The following is a 24,830-nucleotide window of genomic DNA, read 5'->3' on the forward strand; positions in this document are numbered from 1 at the left end:
GACATCATAGCACTCCTCTAACTGTGGGGGGGGTCTCCATCACCAGACCTGAACACTCCTTCCTCCTTTCTGTCATCAGAACTATTAAAGATCCTGTCTGTCCTCACTGAATCAATGTCACTCTTTGCAAACTATTCTTAAAATGTAGATACTCTGTCTTAACCTTCAGTTTCCCTCTAGTTCCATGTCACCAGTGTCTACTGCAAGTTCGCATCCCAATTACCTCTTAGGGACTAACTTTGAGAACCCAGAATCTACCTTGGCTTCTCACTTTTCTCCATCCTCCATATCCTCTCAAATGCTCTCCCAGTGCTTCTCTTCTCCTAGCTAAGGCTGCCATAGAAGAAGCAGCAAGGAGCTAGGTGAGTCTGTGACTTTAAAAAGTTACTGTGTCCACTGGAAGAAGCTTCTCCTTCCCTCTCCCTGGCATAGCCACCGGGCTTTGACCAGGAGGTTTGGTCAAACCCATGGCAAGCCACAGTGAGTGCCCTTCAGGGAATGGAGCTCGCGCCCACTTCCCCACAACTCCAAGGCTGCTGCCATTGTCTCAATTTCTGTCTTTTCCAACTGGCTGCTGATTTTTTTTTTTATTGCCACAACACACAGTCGCTATGGTTTCAGACATCAACAAAAGGCATATGTCTCAATTTCTGTAGGAGGTCCCCAACTGGCTCCAAGATTCCTTTGCTACTGTGGAGGCTAAAGAATCTACAATAGATTTCCTCAGTCTGTGCTCCAACCCCACCTGAGAAACCAGCCACAGGCTTCAGCACACTCTGAACCCATCCCAGGGTCCCCTCTCAGCCCCACAGCAGCAGAGAGCCCATGCCTTCTCATGTCCTTAACGTTGATTCCTTTGCACCAAATTCTTCAGATCCCTGCCAACATCCTGTACCCAGAGGCAAGAGAGCAAGCTGAGAAATTATTTGTGATAAACATGCCACTGAAATGCAGCCAAGTTGGCTTCAGAAAGCCCTATACACAGTTATGTGATAGTTTCTTCCTAGTTTGAATGATAACACAAACTGCTTATGTGGGCAGTTTCTGCTGTTGCAATAGAATACTGAATCAAGGAAATGCTCTTAACAGATCACCTTTAAAAATCAAGTTATACCGACATGTGTAGAATATTTCATTCATCAATGACCGAATACACTTTCTTCTCAGCAGCACGTGGATCCTTCTCTAATATAGAAGTTATTGTGTTATGTAAGCTATCACAGATGTTGGAATACAATTGCAATATTCCCTTAGTCTATTTTTAGCATCTGTAGGGTTATTTTGATAGCTCCCTTTCCATCCATATTCATTTTTGTGTTCTTGCTTTTTCCTTGATTAGGCTTGTTTGATCTTTATTAAAGTTTAGCTGTGTTATTTCTTCTCTATTTCATATATTTTGGCTCCTACTCTTATTTTTTCCTTCCTACTACATAATTTGAAAATAATTTGATTATGATTCTAGTTTTTTTCTGATACAAGTACTTAAAGTTATAAATGTTCATCTGAGTACTGTTTCATCCCACAGATCCTGATATTGTAAGCTTTTATCACTTAGTTCAAAGCACTTTTTATTTACTTCTCTTGGGCTTTTTTCCTTGACCTCTGAGATATTTATAAGTGCTCCATTTAATTTTGAAATAGATGATGTAAGGGGGGCTTCTATATATCCTAAGGTGATTGATTTTTAACATAATAAATTATGCAGGAAACAGTTCACGTAATTTCAAATTTTAAAAAAAGTAATGGCAATGCTTTTTACGTTGATTGTATTGGTTACATATGTGTCAAAACTGATTAAATTATATACTTCAAATATGTGCATTTACTGTATTTCAATTTTACCTATATAAAGCTATGGAAAAGAAAAATAAAAAAGTTATAGAGACATGTAAATATGACACCCCTTAAAGTTAATTATGAATATAATCATAAAAATGATTACTATTGGTGGGGATTATGAGTAGCCTTAATTTTTATTGTGTTTTTGCTTTTCAAATTTTCTTTGCAATAATCACATTATCTTTGTAGTCAGGTTTTTTTTTATTTATAGTTGGACATAGTACCTTTATTTTATTTATTTATTTTATGTGGTACTGAGGATCAAACCCAGCGCCTCGCATGTTCTAGGTGAGTGCTCTACCACTGAACCACAACCCCAGCCCTGAAGTCAGATTTCTAAAACAAGAATAAAGACTGTGTAATGCAGCCACATCAATGTTAATGGCAGCTCAATTAACAATAGCTAAGCTATGAAACCAACCTAGGTGCCTTTCAATGGATGAATAGATAAAGAAATTGTGCTACATATACACAATGGAATATTATTTAGCCATAAAGAAGAATGAAATTACGGCATTTTCCGGTAAATGGATGGAACTGTAGACTCTCATCCTAATTGAAATAAGCCAATCCCCCCCCAAAAAAAACAAAAGCCAAATGTTCTTTCTGAAATGTGTGTGCTAACTCAAAATAAGTGAGGAGGAGGGAAGAATAGAAGTTCATTGGATTAGACAAAAGAGAATGAAGGGAAGGGAGGGGAATAGGAATAAGAAAGACATTAGAATGAACACTTTCCTGTGTTCATATATGAATACACGACCAGTGTAACTCCGCCTGATGTAAAACCACAAGAATGGGAAGTTATACTCCACGATGTACGATATGTCAAAATACATTCTACTGTCATGTACCTCTAAAAAGAACAAATTGAAAAAGAATAAAAACTAAAACAGCAAAAAGTGGGCAGCTCCATTTTAAGGAAACTAGCATTTTTCCTCTTCTGGAGTTCTTTAGCACAGAATCATCGTGTTGGCCAAGTCCGTTTAACACTGTAAGTTTTATTTAGTCAGATGCCAAATGAGGGGTTGAACTGACAGGCCAGAGGCACTTTCTTATGCAAATGTCCTACAGTCCAGAGTCCAGAAAGTTGAAATTGTGAAGGACAGGTATCAACCAGAGGTGGGCACTAGACTTAGGTCCCTCTGTTGATTCTAAGACCATTCTTTGCTCTTTTTCCCAGTAGTGAGAGGAGAGATTTACAATAGACAATTCTCATGAGCCTCTGCCACCAGCTCCTCTGTGGTCCTAGGAATCTGACTATAGCTCAGAAAGGGAATAGGAGTAAGAAAGATGGTGGAATGAGATGGTCATCATTACCCTAAGTACATGAAAGAAGACACGAGGATGTGATTTTACTTTGTGTTCAACCAGACATATGAAATATTGTGCTCTATCTGTGCAATATGAATTGTAATGCATTCTGTTGTCATATATAACAAAGCAAAAAATTTTTTAAAAAAGGCATCGGAAGTCTTCATGCCTAAACATGGCTGGGTCTGTTAGTGGTTTAGTTGTTCTCACAAATGTCAGAGAATCAACTAAAGTTGCTGAAGCTACCAATACCATGTCCTTGAGAATTCACATTTTATTTTATTTTTTTTTGTAGAAAACAATATTTAATGATACACACAAAATGATTTTAAAAGTTATAAATATGAATAATCATCTACTGAGTCAAAAACCAAAATGATGTGGTTACATTTCTAGAAAAATATCAAATTTCAAAAAAATACCGGATGCTGAAGTTGGTACCCAATAAAACAGAAATAGGAAAGAAACAGAAACTTGAAAAGATAATGACCACAAAATAAATTGAAATTATACTTAAACTCCTTCTAAGTACTAGGCTAACAAAGAAGAATGAAATTATGTCATTTGCAGGAAAATGGGTGGAACTTGAAAACATTTTGTTAAGTTAAATAAGCCAAACTCAGAAAGTCAAGGATCATATGTTTTCTCTCATATGTGGAAACTACAGTGTGAAAAGGAAAAGAAAGGTGTTGGGGGGAATCTCATGAAAATCATAGGGAAACCAGTATAGTAGAGAACAGTGACTAGAGGCAGGGAGGAAAGAGAATTCACATTTGAAAACCCTGTTTCTATTCCTCTTTAAGCAGAGCAAAGACAAACACAAGCTGGTCGCTGAGCTGGAAAACTGCCTGTCCTCCGTGAAGATCACGGACTTCAGGGGCTACGAGTTCTGCCGCTTTAAGGTAGGGTGCACGTCACTTACCAAGTGGCACAGCTTTTCCTTTGTCTTTTCTTGGTCATTATTTTAAGTTGTCAAAGTACAGCTGGCACAGGGGAGGAGCCCAGGGCTGGGCAGGACACTGAGACCTGGGAAAGTCACTCTATCTGCCATCAGGTCATGGGAATGAGAGCTCTGGCAGGTCATGAAGCCCTAAGGAAGAATTAAGGCAGCCAAGCACCACACAATGAAGTGTTGGTCAATAGCAGGCCACACCTCTGGGGGTCTCCTCACGAGGGCCTAGTGACATCGTCACCCCCTTAGTCTGTGCAAGTACAAGCTGAGGTTCACACAGCTACAGAATCAGCCAACAGCACACTTCTCAGAACATATCCTGTCCTTAAGGGACAAATGACTAGCTGTTTCAACGGTTTGCCCTTCTTGGCCTCAGAACCTCCTTTGCAAAGTTAGTTGTTTGGGATAAATCAATTTCTAAGTTCTCGTCGAGTCTTAAAACTCTCATTTCTCGATTCTTCAGTAGTTAATTTCAATGAGCTTTGCCAGCAGAACCTGGAATCGGGCTTCTCAGATCTTGGAGGTTGTAAAATACAGGACTTGTAAAATTCTCACACAACATTCCAAGCAACGTCAGCTTGAATTTCTCTGCATTTTAAACTCCCATCCTTTGTGTCAGGAGAACTGGCTTCTTCCAGCCACAAGGAGAAGCTGTGGTTTGTAGCTTGAGGAGCCACTGCCAACAGGGACACGGGGGGCCTGCAGGGTTCCTACCACACTGCAAGGAAAGCAGACGGCAGGCAGGTCAACCACGGTGGGGGGGGGGGGGGCGGAATGTGTTGTTCTCTCTTTTCTCCCCACGTACAGGATAAGACCTGGAACGAAGTCATGGAAACACATCAGAAACTCCCCCCTGATGGATCAGACTTGGGAAAGCAGCAAGAGGCTGTGTGGGAACTCTTCACGAGTGAATGCACTTATTTCTTGGACCATTTATTGGTTCTTAAGATGGTAACACAGGCTTTCATTTTTATAATACATGAAAAATATTAATTTGGTTCTTTGGGAATTTACTTATCTCTTCCATGCTAAAAAAAATAAAATAAAACAAAAGCAAGTCAAGAGATTTTTCCCCTCTTTCTCAGGATTTTGAAGAACATTTTCTTCATTGTTCATTTTTGTTTAGCTACTACTTAGTTGTCTCTCCATTCTTTTCTTGAACCCATCTTTTCAGGATTGAGGGAGACCTAATAAATCACCCCAGCTCCCCATCTACTATCCAAATCTCACCTGTGTTAACACATCCTTAAATCCAGGAGCTCACAGCTACCATCAAGGTAGCCTATCCCATCTTTGGTGGCTTCCTGGCCCAGAGCTCTTGCTTCCTCCCAAACAGTGCCAGGTGAATGCTTTGGTCAGCTGCAGGGCACAGTCGCAGATTTCCAGAGCTGTCATCCGATTGTAACGTAGTGCCATCAGAATACACAGTACCATCGTGATATCCTCTGTGTGAATGGGCGCTGGATGTGATCTAGGGGGGACTCAGAGCAGAGAAGAACCATAGAGCAAGGAGAAAAGGGAGCAGCTTTCTTCCAAGACCACAGGACAAGAGAGGCCATGTGACTACCAAGGTTGCCTCTGCCCACAGCACTGGGCGCTCACAGCAAAAAAAGCACTATCTTGGGAGACCTGAGTTCAAACCCTGAATTTGCCTTTGAACTCTCATGTAACTGCTGAAAAGTCTAGTCCTCCATACCCTAAACCAGAGGTTGGCAGTCATTTATAGTAAAGATCCTTATCTTAGCCTGTTTTGTGTTGCTGTAACACAATCTCACTGGGTGATCTGTCAAGGAAAAGAAATTAATTTATTTGGCTCATGCTTCTGGAGGATGGGATACAAGATGAGGAAATGCATCTGGTCAGGGCTTTCTTGATGCCTTATAAAATGACAGAAGGCATCATATGGCAAGAGAGGTCATAAAGAGGGAAACTCACTGTCATAACAACTTTGTGATAATGAACCTTCTCCTCGTTAGCAACACTAATCCATTCATGGCAGCAGAGCCCTGGTGACCTCTCCTTGGGGCCCACCTCGGAACACTGTTGCATTGGGGATTAAGTTCCCAGCACATGCATTTCAGGGAACACATTGAAACCAGAACAATCCAAATAGTAGATATTTCAGCCTTTGCAGACCACATGGTGTTTGTTTTAACTACTCAATTCTGCCATCACAGTGCAAAAACGGCACAGATAATATGTCAAGGAATATTCACGACCGACAGGATCACAGTACCACTTACTTCACAAAAGCAGGTGGCAGTGCAGATTTACAGCCTGCAGGCAATAGTTTGATGATCCCTGTATTAAGCTATAAAAAGGGACTGACTATGCCACCTCTAGCTATGCACTAAATCATTGTGGTGATCAAAGTGTTTCCTTTGAAATCTGTTAAGTGCTACGTGCGAGTGTCAGTTGTTTTTTTATCAGTAAGATTTATTGACAGTCACTGCACTAAGTACCTTACTTAGCAAAATTTAAACCACAAACTGAAACTCAGAGTCCATATTGGTTAGGCTGCTTATAGGAAAAGGTAACAGAGAACTAGCTTCAATAATACAGGATTTTACTGGCTCCTGTGCCTGTGAAGTTCAGAGGTGGGAGAGAATTCAAGAGTGGGTGATCAAAGAACTCAAAACCAGGGACAACATTTCTTTTCATCTTTCATTCCCACCTTCTGTGGCATCAGCCTCCTCCCCCATGACTGGCTTCTCTCAGTCACAAAAATGGCTGCTGACCTGGAACTCATGAAGAGAGAGAGAGGAAGAGGAAGCAGGTAGAGAGAGAGATCTTCTTGCATGGATGGCCTGAATCTTGAGATCCATACTGATTGGACAGCGTAGATCAGGTGCTCACCACTAAACCCACTACTCTAGCTAGATAAGGAAGGGATGCTAATTGACCTCGGGTAATCCAGGCCCACCCCTTGGGAGTAAGATGTGGTATGTGTGCTCCCTGGGGAGGAGAAGATACTAAGGTAAAAACTAGGCTGTTGTCAGGGAAGGGCACCCCAACCCCATGGTAACCAGCAAATGATTGCAGCAGAGCTTTAACCCCTGAGCAACGCACCTCCCTTATCCTAATAAATAGCACAAAAATTTCCATCCCACTGTAAGCTGCCCAACTTTCCAAACTGTCATTTTTGGCTTAAGGAAATGCATATTTTCATCAGACACCATGGTGAAGTAGGAGGATCACAAGATCAAAACCAGCCTCAGCCATCTTAGCAAGACCTTGTCTCAAAATAAAAAAATAAAATAAAATAAAGAAGTTGAGGACACAGATTAGTGGTAAAGCACCCCCAGGTTTAATCCCCAATATATATTTTTTTTTAAAAAGGTGTATTTTCAAATGCCCCAGAGTATTTAAATATATATGTACTATGTACATCCCTTTTCACAATCAATCAATCAACAGGTTTCCCAAAGTTGCTTATGAATTGAAAATTTATAACTCAAATGGTAGAATAAATATACTGGAGAACTCAGTATTTCTTAAAAATGGAAAAATGTTCTGTAAAGCAATGAATTTTTTTTAAAGCAAAAAGAATATTTCTTTTAAATTGTCCTAGTTGAGCTATTATAATGAGTTCTAGTTTTTTTTTTTACAATTAACTGTTTTAAATATTTGGACACTGACAGGTTTCTAGATACCAGTATTATAAGGATTGGGGAAGTTGTAAATCAGTGGTAATGAACATGTGGCCTTCCGACCAGCTACATCCCAATCACCTGGGAACTTGTTAGATGCATATTCTCAGATTCATCACAGGCCTACTAAATCAAGAACTCTGGGGGTGAAGGTCTGGTTTAACAAGACCTTCAAGCAAGTCTCATCCATGTTCAAAAACCACACACTGGCCAGGCATGGTGGCACATGCCTGTAATCCCAGCAGCTTGGGAGGCTGAGGCAGGAGGACCCCAGGTTAAAAGCCAGGCTCATCAGTTTAGCAAAGCCCTAAGCAACTTAGTGAGACCCTGTATCAAAACAAAAAATAAAAGTGTTGGGGTTAAGTTCTCCTGGGTTCAAACTCTATTACCACCACCCTGCCCCCCAGAAACAAAGAACCCTCTACACTGCACTAATGAAATGTTGGGGGATGGGAACTAGAGAAGGTTAGCCATCTCCTGTCCCATCTTTTCACCCTTAGAATTCTTTGTCCCCTCGAAGGTGGCCCATCCTATATATCCACAGTATTCCTTGCCCATTAGCTGTTCTCTCTTCAGTTTGTAGAACGAGCAGCTTATCTGTGAGGATGATGGTTCTCCTTCCTTCCCTTGCTGTCTATTTTCTCTGTCATGTGAAAGCATCAAATCAAGTAATAATAACCCAGACTCCCTTCATGTGTTCATGAATATTTGATACCTTGATCCAACTCAAAACGTTCTACCATTTTTCAGCTTTTCACTCACTAATTTTCCATTTCTAATTCCGTGAAAGTAAAGAACATTGGAGTTTGGGCAGAGGAAAGAATAACTGAGAACACAGAAGGAGAGTTGTTTTGTTCTCCCGTCAGGGCTGTTGGCAAGAGGGTAGCCTCTGGGACTCCTTGGCCCCAGGAAGCAGCAAGCCCATTTGGACTGATCATGTTCCACCGACATGTTCTCAGGCCTCACACGAGGAGCAACATCGCACTGAAGAGCACATCTCCCGTGTGTTCTGTGAAGCTTAAATGTCATGATTTGTATGGAGGGTAATTCTTCAGCCTTGGAAATACTGATATTTACATTGTTTTGTAAGGTTATACCCAGAAGGTTTATATTTAAAGTTCTTGCAAAGGGCATGCTTCAAAATTTAAAAACAAAAAGTAATATACATTTATTTTTTAAAGATCTTTATGAATACATTAAAATATCTGCAAATTCATGAATATCTCCTGGATGTGGATCTATGGAGACTTTTTGCAAACCTGGAGGAGTTAACTCAGGTGAGCCAAACTAGGAAGTAGGGATGTGTTAAAATTCACCAGATGATCTTGAAAATTCATGCATGGTGCATCCACAGGACTTGTATTCCTTAATGGAAATTGAAATATGCTTTATTACATCTTCTATCCTCACATAATCTGATGATTAGAAGTTCAGATTTATAAGGATGGCTAAACATCCACCAACATTTTCCAAGAGATTGTAGATATTCCTTAACCCTCACTTTTTATTTTTCCACAACTATTTAAGAAAGTAGAAATATTCCTAAGATCTCCATCATCTTTATAAATGTTTATTTTTTAAGCGAAGATCCTTTTCTCACATATATTATAAGTGAACAGTATCTTTCAAAAAGGAGGGTAGAGAGATAGCAAGAAGGATTTATTTTTAAAGACTTACAAATATAATATGTTATATACATAAGTCTTTAAAAATAAATATAATAAAAAAATTATAATATATGTCTTTTAAAATAAATATAATAAAAAGTATAATAAAAACTTATAAAAACTTATATATATCATAATATATATGTCTTTAAAAATAAATCCTTCTTGCTCTCTACCCTCCTTTATATATATATATATATATATATATATATATATATATATATATATAAAATTTAAGAGGAGAGTAAAATAAATCTTTGATATTTTGCTAGGAGGTGAATTTGAAATGGGAAGCATTTGTAAGAATGATATTTGAGGTTCATCAATTTTTTATCCCTCAGCCCTCTGTGTGTGCCTACTCTTGTTTTCTTTCTCTCTGGCCCTAGACAAGCCTTGGTTTTGTGAACAGTCTTTTCAGCATCATCAAGATCTACGTAGAAGCTTCTGAGACTTCACCATTGATGGATTTCCTTTCTGTGCTTGCAAAGGTAAGATCCCTCGGAGAGGGATGAATTCACCCACCTCCCAGGATGATTGTTCATAGCTACTTGATTTTCTTGGTTTCTGGGAAATTTTTCCCACTACCCTCCCACAAAGGAACCATCCCTTTCTGCACCAATCAACATTTTCAAAAATAACTTGCAGATTTTGTTTTCCCAGTGTCACATCTCCTCCGGGTTTTATTGACACAAAGATCTGCATGCATGGAAAAGCCATTTCCAAGTCTGTTTTTTAAATGACTTCAATTTAAAGCAATATTCATGGCAATAGTTTAGTGTTCACTAATTACATGGTTGAATTGTTCTTGTAACAAAAGTGCCAGTCTCTCAGAAAGGAACAAAATAAACTTTCAAATCCATCAGTACCCTTGATAATATTTCTGCATGTGAAATGAGGAGAAAAGAAAAATTGGTAGCCCTGGTTTGATAAGTGCTACTTATTTCTTGACCTCACCCCCCACCTATTTTTTTTTTTACTTTGACCTTTTTCACCCAATTCCTATCTAATGACATTTAGCAAGATTTGAATTCTCATGCTCCATATAAAAAGTCATAGACTGAGATTTACTGAGCACTTAGTAAGTGCTATGTATGAGGGTGATATTCTTTCTGTACACAATATGCAAAATTAGACAAGCTCCATGCCTTGAGGAATCTGCAGTCCAAAGGAAGAGAAATTAATCCAATAATGGGATTAATGATTATATAATCAAATTCAGGGGAATGCTTCAGGGAAAAAAAAACCACAGCTATTATAAGCATCCAACAAAGGAAACCTTCTACTTTGGGGTAGAAGGTGGGTAGTTACTGGAAGGAAGTACTTCCTGGAAAATAATCCTGAAGGTGACATATGAAGAAAGGGGAGTTTACACAAGGTAAAAATAAGCAGGAAGTTAAAAATGAAGTAGGCAGATCCTTTAGTCAACTTTGAAACCAGATTTAAACTTTAAAAGCTATAAAAAATAAGAAAGAGAAGGTAAAGTTTGGGGAATTAGTTAAAATCTCAGGCGCTCTCAATTTCTTAAAAGTCAAAAGATTTTCTAAATTTAATTCTTAGTAAACAGTCTGGAGAAATACCAGCTTCTCATAAAAAAAAAAAAACAGTGTGCTAAAGAATGAGATATTAATAGACTCTTTATTAAATGTCTCTAATACACTTTCAAATACAGAACTTGAGAGAGATGTTCCAGGTTACTATAGTTTTAGAAACCAGGAGAATTAAACAAATGGGCATTTTTTAAGAACATTTGATGAAAGGGTGAATGTCGTTGCCTTGATTACTCACCACCTACTCAAGCTTACCCTCAACCTTCATGGGCACTGAAATCAAAGGCAGTATTTGTCACTGGTACCATGCAGGTTGTATTGGCCTCAACAAAGCCTGAGTGGAAGTCAAAGGGTAAACTAAATCAAGAAGTCCTGACTCGAATTTTCTTTAAACAAGGGGGTGGGAGAGAGACTATTTATTGAGGTACTAATATTATTATGGGAATACCATATTTTTTTAAAAAAAAACATTTAGATGTAGTTGGACACAATGTCTTTATTTATTTATTTTTATGTGGTGCTAAGGATGGGAACCCAGTACCTTGCATGTCCTAGGCGAGTGCTCTACCGTTGAGCCCCAGCCCCAGCCCTATTTTTTAAAGAAATGTTTCTTGTGGAGATTCTCTGTCTAATTCACACAGCCATAGGAGCCTCCTCTGCCCTTCCCTATTCTAGTGAATGAGAAAAGTGAAGGGAAAGAGGAAGTCCACCGGGCTCTGTGCTCTCCCTAACCGCCCTTGGTTCTCCTCCTCTTGTAGTATTTCCGAGGGAGCCTCTGTCAGAGCCACCAGACCTACTGCCTGAATTACTCTGCTGCTGTGTTTTATCTTGAGAGCCTGAGGCAGAGAGATGACTTCAGCACTTATTTAAAAGTAAAGTACCAGTTTATCTTCTTCTTCTTCTTCGATATTTTCCCTAACACTCTTAGGGTGTCAAAGATACTGGGAATTCTGATACCCAAATTTAATGGGAAAGAAGAGAACTAAACGAGCTACCACACATTATAACTGGAATCCTACTTCCCTCGTAGATACACCCTCCACTTCACACTGAGGAACTTTAAGTTGTACACATCTGGAAGCATGACACCATCTGATGCACCTTTTCAAATTTTGACTGGCACTTGAAACGTTTTATTTGTGCATTGGTAGAAATTGGTAAGAAGATAACCAGAATAAGAATGTAAGCTTTGTTGGTGACTAAAAGTTTGACCCTGGTAGGATTTGGTGCCAGAAAAGCCCTATAGCACAAAAAGTAGAAGTACCGTTTACATTGTGATCTACATGTACACACGGCTCCCCCCCCCCACCCACCCCAGAGTAGCTCACAGAGCACAATCTAAGTGTTGCTTCTGGAATTGTGCAATATGGTATCTCTGGGTCCCAAAAACATTACAAGAAAGACTTTCTTGGGGAGGGGGGTCTTTAGGTCTTTAGCATTTGCTAATAAGTAAACCAGGAACCAGTTTTTCTGGACCTCTTCCCCAATCCTTTGATCCTTCCTTTGTTATTTCTGTAACCTGAATTGTACCTGTTCAGTAGTGATTCAGAGAAAATGGTCCAAGCCCTTCCAAAAAACCCTCCTTCCCCTGCAGCTGTAAGAGGCTGGCAGAAAAGACAGCCTCGGTCCCCAGTGACTCAGCTCTGAATCCGTGGGCCTTTGCCATGCTTCAGCGTGCCAGGAAGCCCGGGTGTGGCAGGGATAAGAAAAGGGAAATGATCTTGGCAAAGAGAGTTGATCTTATTTTTGTTGCTTCAGCGTTTCAGTGTTGTCTTTGTTACTCAAACTGAAACCTGAAAGCTCGTTTGATTTCCAAATATGTAGAATAATCATGCTGCACATGTTTCCCCTGAAGCAACTGGAGAGAATTGGGTCATTTCTCTCCCTTCCAAGCTGGAGGGAGAGGTTAATGTAGCAAGGTCCATCCAGCTACCATTTTCAAATAATGATGGAAAAATCCCACATGAATTGTGATAGAGAGGGGTGGTTTACATGAGTCTGTGGAACACATACAGCATCCAGAGATATTGAGGGAAGGGGGCAAAGAAAGTCCTGCTCTTAGGATAACACGTGAAACTTTTATAATGAGGAATGCTTTACGAGGGACTTTTCTAGTTCTTAGCACAAACCTATGATGTTGATGACATTGTTCTCATGACTCCCTTAGGCTCAGAGAGGTTCCACACCATATTCAGCTCACAGAGCCAAAAGGCAGCAAATGAAGAACCATATAAAGGTCTTTAGGCAAATAAAGATACATAGAACCTGACTTAAACATTATGCAATGGATGCATGCAACACAACATCACATGGAAATCCATAAGTATGTATAATTCTTTAAAATTTCTACATATCAGCTAAAATAAATTCAATTTAATTTCTAAAAAATTCAACGCTGTTTACACTAGCATGTTTCCAATTCCTCGGGGCTCTTTTCCATCTCCAGGGAAGGGTTAGCCTCATAAAATAAAGATGTGGGGCCTGGGAGAGACTCTGAAAAAGCTGTAGGGGAATCTGCCTTCCACAGCCCCATAGCACAGAACAAAAGCATCCTTGCACACTCAAAGAGTGGCCAGCTTTGAGTCCTTGCACCATGCTCTTTACCAGACATGTGAACCCCTTTGTCTCAACAATAACTCAGTGGAATTTGATATAATTCCCATTTTAAGGAGCTTGGGCAGATCAAGGCAAGATGCTATAAGACATGTTATTCTGGGGCACAAAGAGGACTCACAATCAGATCTGTCTGAAGCTGACCTTCTCACTATGTCCTGCTGTAAACACCTTCCTTAGAGAATTTAAGTTTATGCTGCATGGTGGCCTAAAATTGGACTATGAATGCACTGGGATCTGTATACCCTCTGTCCCACACGAGGCTGGGCTTTATGAATGTTATGTACAATACATACATTATCCTGGTGCTTGTCGATGGGAGTAGAATTCTTCCCACTATTTTGGAACCAGTTAGTATGATGCAGCAGAATAGAGTGGGACTCTGGGCCAGGTCTGCTAGTGTAGCTCAATTAACAATAGTTAAGAAAACAATCGCTAACAACAGCTAAGAACTCTAGAACTGGGGCGGGGGGGTCTGGAACTCTAGAACTTCAGGATCTTCCAGGCACCGTTCGATGTTTTTTTTGTGTGTGGATCAGCTCATTAAAACCTCTCACCAACCCCATGAGGTTCTTACTGTCATTATCTACATTTGGCAGATGAGTTTTGAAGAGGATACTTAAATGTCCCGAGGTTCTAAGGCTATTGACTGTCCCAGCCCAATGCTGCATCCCTGCTTTAGTCAGCTTTCTCACTGCTGTGACTAAAGGACCCGACTAGAACAATTATAGAGGAGGAAAGATTTATATGAGGGCTTACAGTTTCAGAGGTCTCAGTCCATAGACAGCAGGCTCCATTCCTTGGGTCTGTGAATGCACTGGGAGGTGAGGCAGAACATCATGGCAGAAGAGTGTAGCCAAGGGAAAAGGCTCACATGATGATCAGTAAGCACAGAGAGACTCCACTCTCTAGATACAAATATATACCCCAGAGCCATGGCCCCAATGAACCACTTCCTCCAGCCACACCACACCTGCCTCCAGCTAACACCTAGTTAATCCTATCAGGAATTAATTCATTGATTAGGTTAAGGTTACAACCCAATCATTTCTCTTCTGAACCTTCTTGCATTGTCTCACAGGGGACACCACATCTAAATCATAACAGTCCCACCAAGACAGATTTATTTATTTGTGCCCCTTTAACTCCTTCCATTTGTCCTCTAAACACATCGGGTATGTATTATTTTATAAAAAAGTAGCTTCCATTGATCTAGATCCATTAATGAAATAGCCTTTTATGTCCAATATCTCTATGTTCTTTGATTTCCCTAATGGACATGAAAAAATAAAGCCAAAATAGAGAGATGAAAGAAAAACTTAGAACTTTTCTAATTTTCAACCAACTTTTTTTTCTCTCTCTCTTCTGAGGCTTCCCCAAACACTAAAGCCTTCTGATATCTCTTCTGGATCTTTCTCTGAGTTACTTATCACTAATGCCTCTTGCCTAGTTGATATCTCATGGAGGTTGGTGATTTCCAGTTCACCCTGACTACCATGAGTGCCGGGGGTCAGTGTTGCTCCTCAGAGCATGGCAGTTTGGGGCAGTGGCCCAGGGCTGTGTGTTTTGAGGGAATCCCTAACTGCTGCTGAGAAATCAGCTACTGAAACTCTCCAGCCACCCAAGAGGAGGTATGGCTGGCATGCTGCTGCCACTCAGCCTGCAAGTCAGGCACTGAAGCCAAGCCCTCCTCCCTTCCTCTTCTTCCCACAAGTTGGCACTTACAGCCTTTCTCTACCTGTAGACCCTGCTTCCTCCTCCACCCCTCCTACCCTAGGGAGAACCACAGCCATTGGGAGCTGGATGAGGACTCAGAGATCATTTAGTAAACTCTCCACCATGTCACAGAAGAGAAAAGTGACCTCCAGAGAAGGGCAGGTGGTCCTTGTATCCTGGGTCCTGCGGGTCCAGACACCCAGCGCCCATGCTCATTCTCATGAGCCACGGTGTGTGCAGGGGTGTGAAGAGTGTCCTCTACAGGTTCCTGGGAAGAAGCTCTGAATCTTTTCAAAGCAACACCTGATAAAGCAGCTAGTGGGGCCGGTGAGACACCCAAGGACAAGATCAAGCTATGGAACTGCAAACTGCTAAGCAGAAGGCGAGGAGATGAAAGGGAGGATTTGGAGGAGGAAGAGACAGCGCACGCTTTGCAACAAAGAAGATGGAAAAAGAAAATGATGTAGGGGGTCTGGGGGGTGGGGTTGCGTACTCTGTATTCAACCCCTTTCTACAACCCAAAACCTCCAGTGAAATGAAACACATACTCACAAGACGGTTGGCATGAGGGGACTTCACAATGAAAACTGACATAAGAAATCAACCAAGGGTGCCATGACTTGAATGTCCCCACCATAACTCATTGGGAGCTGGATAAGGACTCAGAGAGGTTACGAGGTGGGAACCGGTGAAGCCTTCAAGAAGTACTGGGTCATGAGTGCTCTATCCTTACGGATTAATGGATTTGTAGGTTATCCAAGAAGTGGCTTTGTTATAAAAGCCAGCTCTGACTTTTTGGTTCTCTTGCCCTGTGGTACCTTGAACTGTCCTGAAACTCTGCAGAAAGTCCCCAGCCACAAGAAGGTCCTCACCAGATATGACCTTCTGATCTTGGGCTTCCCAACATCCAGAACTGTAAGGAATAAAATTTTTCTTTATAAATTACCCAATCTATCACAGCCACAGAAAATAGACTAAGGCGGAGGGGCTGTGATTGACCCATGCTGTTCAGAGAAGAAATGGTGTGTGTAGAAACAAGAGCCAGATAAAGCCATTACAATCTTAACGTTCATAAGTTTGTTTATATTCAGGGAGGACTTTGGATTGGTGGGAGTTTGAGCCAATTGTACTTGAATCTCTGAAATGCAATAACTAAATTTGGGTATAGAGACATCTCTGGGGAAGCAGGGGGTGCCTCCCACAGTGCACCTGGCCCACCCGAGGATCACCTTGAAGAGTCAGAAGGCAAAGGAGTTCACCTCGGCAGAAACTGAGAATAAAGGTGAAAATGAGGAAAAGTCTAGAGCAGGAAAATACTGATGTGAGGGCAGGATCCCTGCCTTAGCTGATCTGGACGGCTGTCCCACAGCACCAGAGACTGAGAGCTCAAAACAACAGAAATTTACTTCTCACAGCCCTGGAGTCTAGAAATCTGAAGTCAGGGTGCCAGCACGGCCAGGTTCTGAGTTGTAGACCGCTGCTGCTTTCTTATTGAATTCTTCCATGGTTGGGAAGAGAGTTAGAGAGTTCTCTGAGGCCCCTTTTATAAGAGCACTGATATCCCATTTGTAAGGGGTTCCCCTGGTGACCTCATCACCTCCCAAGGACCCCACCTCGTGATTTCATCCCACTGGGATTTCAACATATGGAATTTTGAAGGGACACAAATATTCTGCCCATATTAATAACCCCTTTGTATTTGAACTCAGGATCGACTGGGCCTGAGTGGGTGGGTGAGTGAAGAGGAAGAGAATACACCTTCAACAATACTCCTCAGCATACCTTTCTGCATAGATGCCAGCAACCTGCCTCCACGCAGCATATGTCACCTTCAAAAAATCCAGGGCTCTTATATTCAAGGAAGTGTCACATTCAAAGAAATAGCTATCAGCCGGGCATGGTGGTGCACACCTGTGATCCCAGCATCTCCGGAGGCTGAGGCAGCAGGATCACAAGTTCAAAGCTAGCCTCAGCAACGCAAAGAGGCCCTAAGCAACTCAGTGAGATCCTGTCTCTAAACAAAATATCAAAAAGGGCTGGGATGTTGCTCCTTGGTTAAGCACCCCTGGATTCAATTCCCCGAAACCAAAAAAATAAAAAGAAAGGAAGAAAAAGAAGCAGCTAACAGACAAAACTAATGCAAGCTATTGTCACCTTTACTTGTGTTTCTCAAATATCACTTATAGAACTCCGGGGTATAGCTCATCACAATACATCTTCCTTTTCCCGTCTCCGCCTGTGCTTGCATACTCTAGAACTGCCTCTTTCCCCAAACCCCAACTCCAGACACTCACGATTACAACTGTGTGTGCATCCTTCACTCTGTCCTCCTTCTGGTTTGCTCTGAATCATGTGGCTCAACTTAGCCTCTTGGATTTCAATTTTCATTTTTGATCATTGCCCTGATACTTCCCAGCAAGGAAGAGTCAAGGATGTGACCCAACAAGCAAAGCTCCTTCCATTCCCCTTTTCTTTCTCTTCAGTCTTGATTCTCAATGCTCCTAATCATGCATCACAACAAGAACGGGAACCAAACTGGTGAAACCAGAAATCTCTCAAGGGCCAGAGACTAGGAGAAGCTAATGGGCAAAATTAAACTCTCCATGAGACGTGTAAGCAAGACGGGAACTTATCTCCACCACAAAGGGTGTTTTGAGGGGTGTGTGTGGGGAAAGGGGGTATTTAGTGAGTATTAAACTTTTTTTTTACAACTAAGTCTTGATTCAGTTCCCCATTTAGGAGAACTGAGCAGTAGGATACGGCTGGGTCTGCTGACCTCTGCCCTCATCACCGTTTTAGGAAGGCAAAACAGATGAAGGAGCCTTGCCTTTCTTTAACCAACAAGTAACACTGTTAGTCAGTAAGGTGCAATAATTCTCTTGATCACACCTAAGAACCCAGTGTCAGAAGCCTGAATCTGTCACCGGTACATGGATGCTTGCTACAGACAGTTTATAATGGAGTTTTCAAAATCAAAGGTGAGTCCATGGCTTGTAAGTTTTCCCAGCCACCTGGCAGGGGCATTCCTTTCAGATCTCTGAGAATTTCTTGGGTCCAGGCTTCTCAGTGCCGCAATGGGGCAGGTGGTACTCTGATGCCTTTGCTTTTGCCTTCCCCAGTGGTGTGAGCAAAACGCACAGTGCAGACGGCTGCACCTGCCTGAGCTGCTAGTGGCCCCGCTACACAGGCTTACTCGATACCCTTTGTTGCTGAAGAATATCTGGAAACGGAGCTCAGACTCCACTGAGAAGATCATGATCTACTCCATCAAGGAGAAGGTGGAGAAGTCAATCCGTAAGTCCTGGAGATATGTGAGCTTAATAGAAGAGTCGGGGGGCCCCAGGGCTCCTGGGCTTCATCCCGGAAGGCAATTCCATTGACTTGAGGTCACAACTCTGGGAAATGGGATCCACATCTGAGGGTGTTACAGATCACACACACAAAACAATGGGTCTGGTCACATCCTGGCGAACTGATGAGAATCCAACACCAAGTCAACACAGGACGTGGCTCTGTCTCCAAGGGTTTCAGAAGCGAGGTCAGGCAGAAAGGGCTCTTCTTCCCAGATAACTGAAGGCACTTCATTTTTAACATGCATTCTGAATCCACACACAAAGCAAACGGCAGTCGGCCCCATGGAAAACTAACTAGAGGATAAATTATACTCATCATATTTTAAAAATCATGAAGTCCGGGGCCATTGCAAAAAAAAATAATGCCAACTACAAGAAGAACAGAAATCTGGGGATAGGAATTGAACACACCCTGGGATGATTGAAGTGTACCTAGGTATCTCTGTATAATTAAAATTCAAATAAAGTCCATGATACATGCCCATAGTGCAAGATTTCCTGGTGGGCATCAAAAGGGAACACTTCCAATTGATGATTAACAGCTGTACAAAAATAACATATTTGTGTTCCTTTGCCAATTCAAAAACAAAATAAATAGCAATGCAGTGGGATTGTCCTTTCCACTTTTCCAATTTTTTTTTTCTGAAAAATTCCAAAATAACCTAAGGAATTGGAATTAAGTTTATCAAATAACAAAGCAACAAGTTCAATTAAAGATCAATTCTTTTTAAAAGCTTTTAAAGTAATTGAGGATCACTTGGATGGGAAGATAAAAGCAAATCCACTGGAGATATCTCAATAAGAGTTTGCTTCCTACTGTGGAAGGAAGGGTGTCCTTTAAGTGTATCTCCTTAAATGTGACAAATTCTCCAGGGTTCCACAAACCTTGTGATGGTGATTCTATGGGTCTCTCATTTGCCCCCATGCTTTCAAACGTTATTCCAAAACCTCAATAGTTTATAGAAGCACAATTCACAATAGCTAAGCTAGGAAACCAGCCTAGATATCCATCAACAGATGAATGGATAAAGAAATTGCAGTTTATATACACAATGGAATATTACTCAGCCATAAAGAAAAATGAATTCATGACATTTGCCATTAAATGGATGGCTCTGGAGAATATAAGTGAAGTAAGCCAATCCCCAAAAGCCAGAGTTTGAATGTTTTCGCTGATATGTGGAAGCTAAACACAATAAAGGGGAGGAAGGGGAAGAAGAGAAGTTCAGTAGATTAGACAAAGGGGAACAAAATAAAGGGAGGAGGAATAGGAAGAGGACAGAAAGTAGAATAAATCTAAGAATTTTATTATGTACACCTATGAAAATACCCGAGTGAACCTCACCATCATGCCCACCCACAAGAATGGGGTTCTAATTAGAATAAGATGTATCCTAGACTTGTATAATTTTATCAAAATGGATTCTACTATCATGTATAACTAAGAAGAACCAATAAAATAAATTTTTTAAAGTTCTCCATAGCAACAACATATTGTTGGAAAATTAATAAAAATCTTCAAAGAGCAAATCAAGTTCTTACCAGAAAATATCATCCCTGTCTTGAAGTAATAGTATGCTTTATGATTAGGACAAAAAGATATATTTGTCTTTGCTGGTCTAGTATTTTTTTTTTCTTCCTCTACTTATAGGCTATGTATGGTGTGGCATATAAGAAAGACCACCAAGATTTTATTAGTATTATCTTTCTCTGCAAAAGGCTGGTTTTAAATTAGTGAATTTTTCAGATATTTAAATAGCAAGGATTATATTAAGCCCACCTAAATTTTGATTTGCTCCAGGGCCAGTCGGTATCTCTGATTACTGTGAGTATTGGTTAAAATTGATACTGTGGTGTGTGTCACGCCTTCAAAAATACATTGGATGTGTCTTGTCTTTCAGGAGATCTTGAAGGAAAAGTGAAGTGGCTTGACAATTTCCAAAAGTTCAGACATCTACAGGAGATTATAATATGGCCTCCACTTTGGGATAGAGATAAAAGGTTTTTCATTCCAGAGGTACAAAAAAGGATCACTAAGGACTTGCATCCTTTTCTGGAAGTCTGGCATTCAGGTGGAAATACAATAATCTTAGAAAGTCCCCCACTGTCCACTTGAAGGATAAATCTAGTTTTATTGGCAAGAGGTAAAGCTCTTCCCCCTGCCCTCATGCCATTCTTCGGGGGGGTCCCTCAGAGAGATTTTCCCACCCTTTCCCATCCTGGAGTCTGACTACTAGCATTTCTAAACATCTTGAATTTTCTAGATGGAGTTGATTGCCCCGGGCCCATGTTCTTTTTCAATCACTAACAACATCTCTTTTATTTTTCTTCCTTGTTTTGCAAGTGTTTGAAACACATTTTTAAGGACCACACAGCAGAACACATCTTGTCTCCAACCAACAGACACCTTCTCTATGAAGGAAAATTAACTCTTGCAGGTAAATAACTGGTTTAAAAATCCACCATCTTTGCTGCTTTATAATTTGCTCCATTGCTGTTGGTTGAAGGATGGGGAGAACTGTGTTTACCTGTGTCCTGGGTAGCAGTGGATCTGAACCAGAGAGCAACCAGCTTGAATGAACACTGCACAATGGAACTTACTCTCTGTAAGATAGGGTAATTTTATCTATTTCATAATATTGCTGTGAAAACAAAACAAAAAAAAATAGGTATACATGCACACAAGTTCAAGGTCTGGCATAGAGTAGTTCTCAGTCAATGTCAGCAGTCAATGTCATCACATCATCACTTCACTCCCGGCCCCGGTGAGCTGGGCACTCAAGCTACCAAGTATTTACTGAGAACTGATAGGACACACGTCCTGCCTGGTAGGTACCACTACAAGATAGGGAATAATGCTCTGTGTATCTTTCCCTCCAGTCGGGAGGTTCTATCTCACTTGCCAGAGCTGAAGTATAAGTTCAGAAGAGAGTCTATAGGCTGAAGGGCCCAGGAAAGCTTCTTGGGACACATGGGACTGGAGGTGAACTTTGAGGAATGGGACAAGAGGGAAGACATCCAGAATGAAGAGAGGAGAGCGGAAGAGGCTGGGAGGCAGAAGCCTCTTGAGAGGATAGACTCATGGCAGGATCTAGAACTTATGAGCCCCGGCTATGCCTGGTCCACTCCCAGCTCAGAATTTTCTGCCTATTTAATCTTGGGCCGGTCACAGGATTTTTCCTGTTTCAGTGTCCCCTCTTTGTCATGATGAGTAAATAAGCCAATAGCTGTAGAACCGCTTGAAATAATTATGGACCTAAAGTCCACCTTCAATAAATAGTAAGGTGATCAGAAAGGGCTGCCTGACTGAAGTGGGATCTGCAATCATTCATTTAGTTACTTCTGCATAAAATATTGCTTGGGCACCTACTGTGCTAGTTGCCCATTAACATTGGCATGAGATCCTGTGAGGAGATTCTGGGGATAATTTCTCAGTCAGTAATCCCTGCCTGAGGTCAGAAAGGGAGGATGGGTGTGTCCAGCAGTTTATATCAAAGTGCTTTTCAGGAATTGCCTTCTTCTGCAGTATACAGAGAAGTTGATCAGTCCCATGCTTCAGGTGAGGAATCTGAGCCAGGGAAGTTTCCTATCATGCTCAAGGTCACCCAGCAGGTAAACAGCAGGGCCTGGTAGGTTTCCAGAATCACAGCAGCTGCCTGGAAGACAGAGGGAGCCAGCTAGGAAACACAAGCAAGGAGAAGTCCTTGCATTCCTCTATATGTGTGTGTGTGTGTGGTTGTGTGTGAGCACATGCATGTGTGCATGCACACACAGGGAATTGAACCCAGGACCTCATATGCTAAGCATGCACTCTCCCGTGAGCTATACCCGTAGCCCTAGTTATTGAGTTCTTTGTATGTGATAAACCTTTAAGGGTGCTGAAAAGAGAGTTTTCTAGAAACAATGCACAAAATGGCCCAGGGATCCCAAAGCAGGAAGATGGGGCAGGAAGTTCAGTGGAGAAGCCAGGGGAATAGGAAGCCCCTAAGGCAGTGGAACTCAACCATCCTTAGCCAATAATTCACCACCCCTCACTTTTGTGTAGAAAGACAACAGTTTCAACTTTTCTTTAACGTTACTGATCATTTCAACGTAATTATATATTATGACAAGGCTAAATCAAAATAATGAAGCAAGAATTTTATTGTTTCCTGCTCTAAAAACATATGCCTCTCCCTCCAAAACTGGCCTCCACCTAAAGTTATCAGAGATTTTGTTTCCTGTTCCCTCTACCTGCCAACCTCCTGCCAGTGTGAGAGGCACTGGTCTATGTAAGAAATGAGCATGATAGCAAAGGATAAATGCAAGAATGCCATTGGCATTCAGAGGCAGAACAGAAAGACTTTTTGATTGATACCGTGGATGAAGAGGAAATAGACCACAGATGCCTTCAAGTGTTATAATCTGTATTGATGGAGGGAGTGGTCAGGGAGTCAATGTAAGGTTCAGGTGCAGGCATGATGGGAAGTCATAGGCAAGCTGATCGAACATCTGTCATGTACTGTCATGGAAGCACAGGTGGAGATTCACCTAAGACTTGGCCAGTACTTTACACATAGACCCACCTTTTCTAGAAAATTCTTCTTATAGAATCACCTGTGGCAGAATGGGGATGAGATGTAGCTCATTACTAATACCAGGACATTGTTTGATGGTAGAATCTGGTTTAAGAAAATTCCAGCAGAGAGGAGACCCCCATAGAGTATAGCAGGGAATCAAGTTTCAAGTCAGTGGAACTCTGCTTTAGAGTTGAACAGGGATTTGATGGGGCAGGGATAATAGCATTAGAAGAAATTGGACATTGTTTTTGGATGGGAAAAGTACTGAGCCAAGAATCAGCGGAGGTTCTGGGGAAGTAGGTCAGTGGTAGAGCTCAAGTTTGCCATGCACAAGGCCCTGTGCTCAATCCCAGCAGCGATTTAAAAAAAGAGAAAGAAAAAAATCAGGGGATCTAGCACCAAATGTGGCTCTGGGAAAACTGATAAAATTTCCTTAACCTCCTCTCTAAATGTTAATAATGATGATGACGATGACAATGATGGTAATGAAACTTGATGCGTAGATTGTGTTTCCAAATTTCTTCCAGTCTTCAAAACTGTACTATGGTGACCAAATAAGTATGTTCCTTTTTTATTGCCGGAAGGTACTCATTTTCATAACTTTCAGAGCCTAACCATAATTGCCGTTGGCATTCAGGCTGTGTGCTTCCTTCCCAAATGTATTGCTCCCTTCCGACTGGCAGCTCTAAATAAAACAGTCAGTGAGGGGTAGGTTCTGTCTGCCCCACAGCTGTAACACCCAAAGTGCAGGTGCTGTTCACACTGCTGCAGAACAGAAGTAAAAGGCGGTAGTGCTGCTCCATGCTCTACCACAGTTCAGAATCTATGAAGACAAGAAAGACCAGGTTGACACACCATTGCAAAAATGTGTAAGTCTCAGGTCAGGTTGCATAGCAATTATATCATTCTAATTCCCAACTCACCGTGTTCATTACCCAAGAGAAATGACTCTCGGTGAAAGTTATCACTGGGCTTCAATAGCCTTAAACTACTGGAATAATGTGAACTGACTTGGAACTTACCATCTTCCTCCTCAGTCCTTCACTTTCAGAAATGATCATATTTTTCTCCCTAGCAATAATCATTTCTAGATATGTCTATCTTATTTTAGACCTTGTTTGCAGGTTTGCTACAAATTGGCTCCCCTAGAACTAAAGCTCCCTGAAGGCAGGACAGTGTCTAAATGACTGATGCACAATAGATGTTCCAAGTTTGTTGGCTACTTGGTGGAACATGGGGGGCTCCATAAGCTGTTCGAAAACAATCAAAATTTCCTACAATAAAGTCTAGGACATAGAAGGTCTTTGTTACCCATTTGTTCATATGAAATTAAGAAGAAAACATAAAATTATTTCATTTTTTAACAGTGCTCATCAAGCTAATTCATGTGAGAGCAGCAGAAGGTGAGAAAAACAAATAAACAGGTCTTACGGGTTGCTATGGACTGAATCACACCCCCTCCCTGCTGTGCACACACAGTCCATATACTGAGGCCCTAACCCCCGGTGTAAGGTGTATGGGAAGTAATTAAGATAAAATGAGGCACAAGAGTGGAGCCCTGATCTAATTGGTTATGTGCCCTCACAGCAGGACACAAGAGAGCTTGTTCTCTTCCTTTGCCAC

The 24,830-nt window shown here is 41.3% G+C and overlaps 1 protein-coding gene across 1 annotated transcript in view; it reads left to right on the forward strand.

The window, feature by feature from the left end:
- PLEKHG7 (pleckstrin homology and RhoGEF domain containing G7) overlaps positions 1-24,830 on the forward strand; it is a gene marked incomplete at its 5' end in the record, with an annotated part of 68,855 nt that overhangs the window by 28,741 nt on the left and 15,284 nt on the right. The window contains 8 exons of the mRNA XM_081311923.1: positions 3,954-4,052; positions 4,910-5,053; positions 8,934-9,029; positions 9,806-9,907; positions 11,725-11,838; positions 18,415-18,589; positions 20,550-20,665; positions 20,993-21,086. Coding sequence (XP_081168049.1) covers positions 3,954-4,052; positions 4,910-5,053; positions 8,934-9,029; positions 9,806-9,907; positions 11,725-11,838; positions 18,415-18,589; positions 20,550-20,665; positions 20,993-21,086 — 940 coding nt within the window. The remainder of the gene's footprint in view (positions 1-3,953; positions 4,053-4,909; positions 5,054-8,933; positions 9,030-9,805; positions 9,908-11,724; positions 11,839-18,414; positions 18,590-20,549; positions 20,666-20,992; positions 21,087-24,830) is intronic.

The sequence above is a fragment of the Spermophilus citellus genome (genome assembly GCF_964194105.1).
Source record: "Spermophilus citellus genome assembly, chromosome: 10".
Taxonomy (NCBI): domain Eukaryota; kingdom Metazoa; phylum Chordata; class Mammalia; order Rodentia; family Sciuridae; genus Spermophilus; species Spermophilus citellus.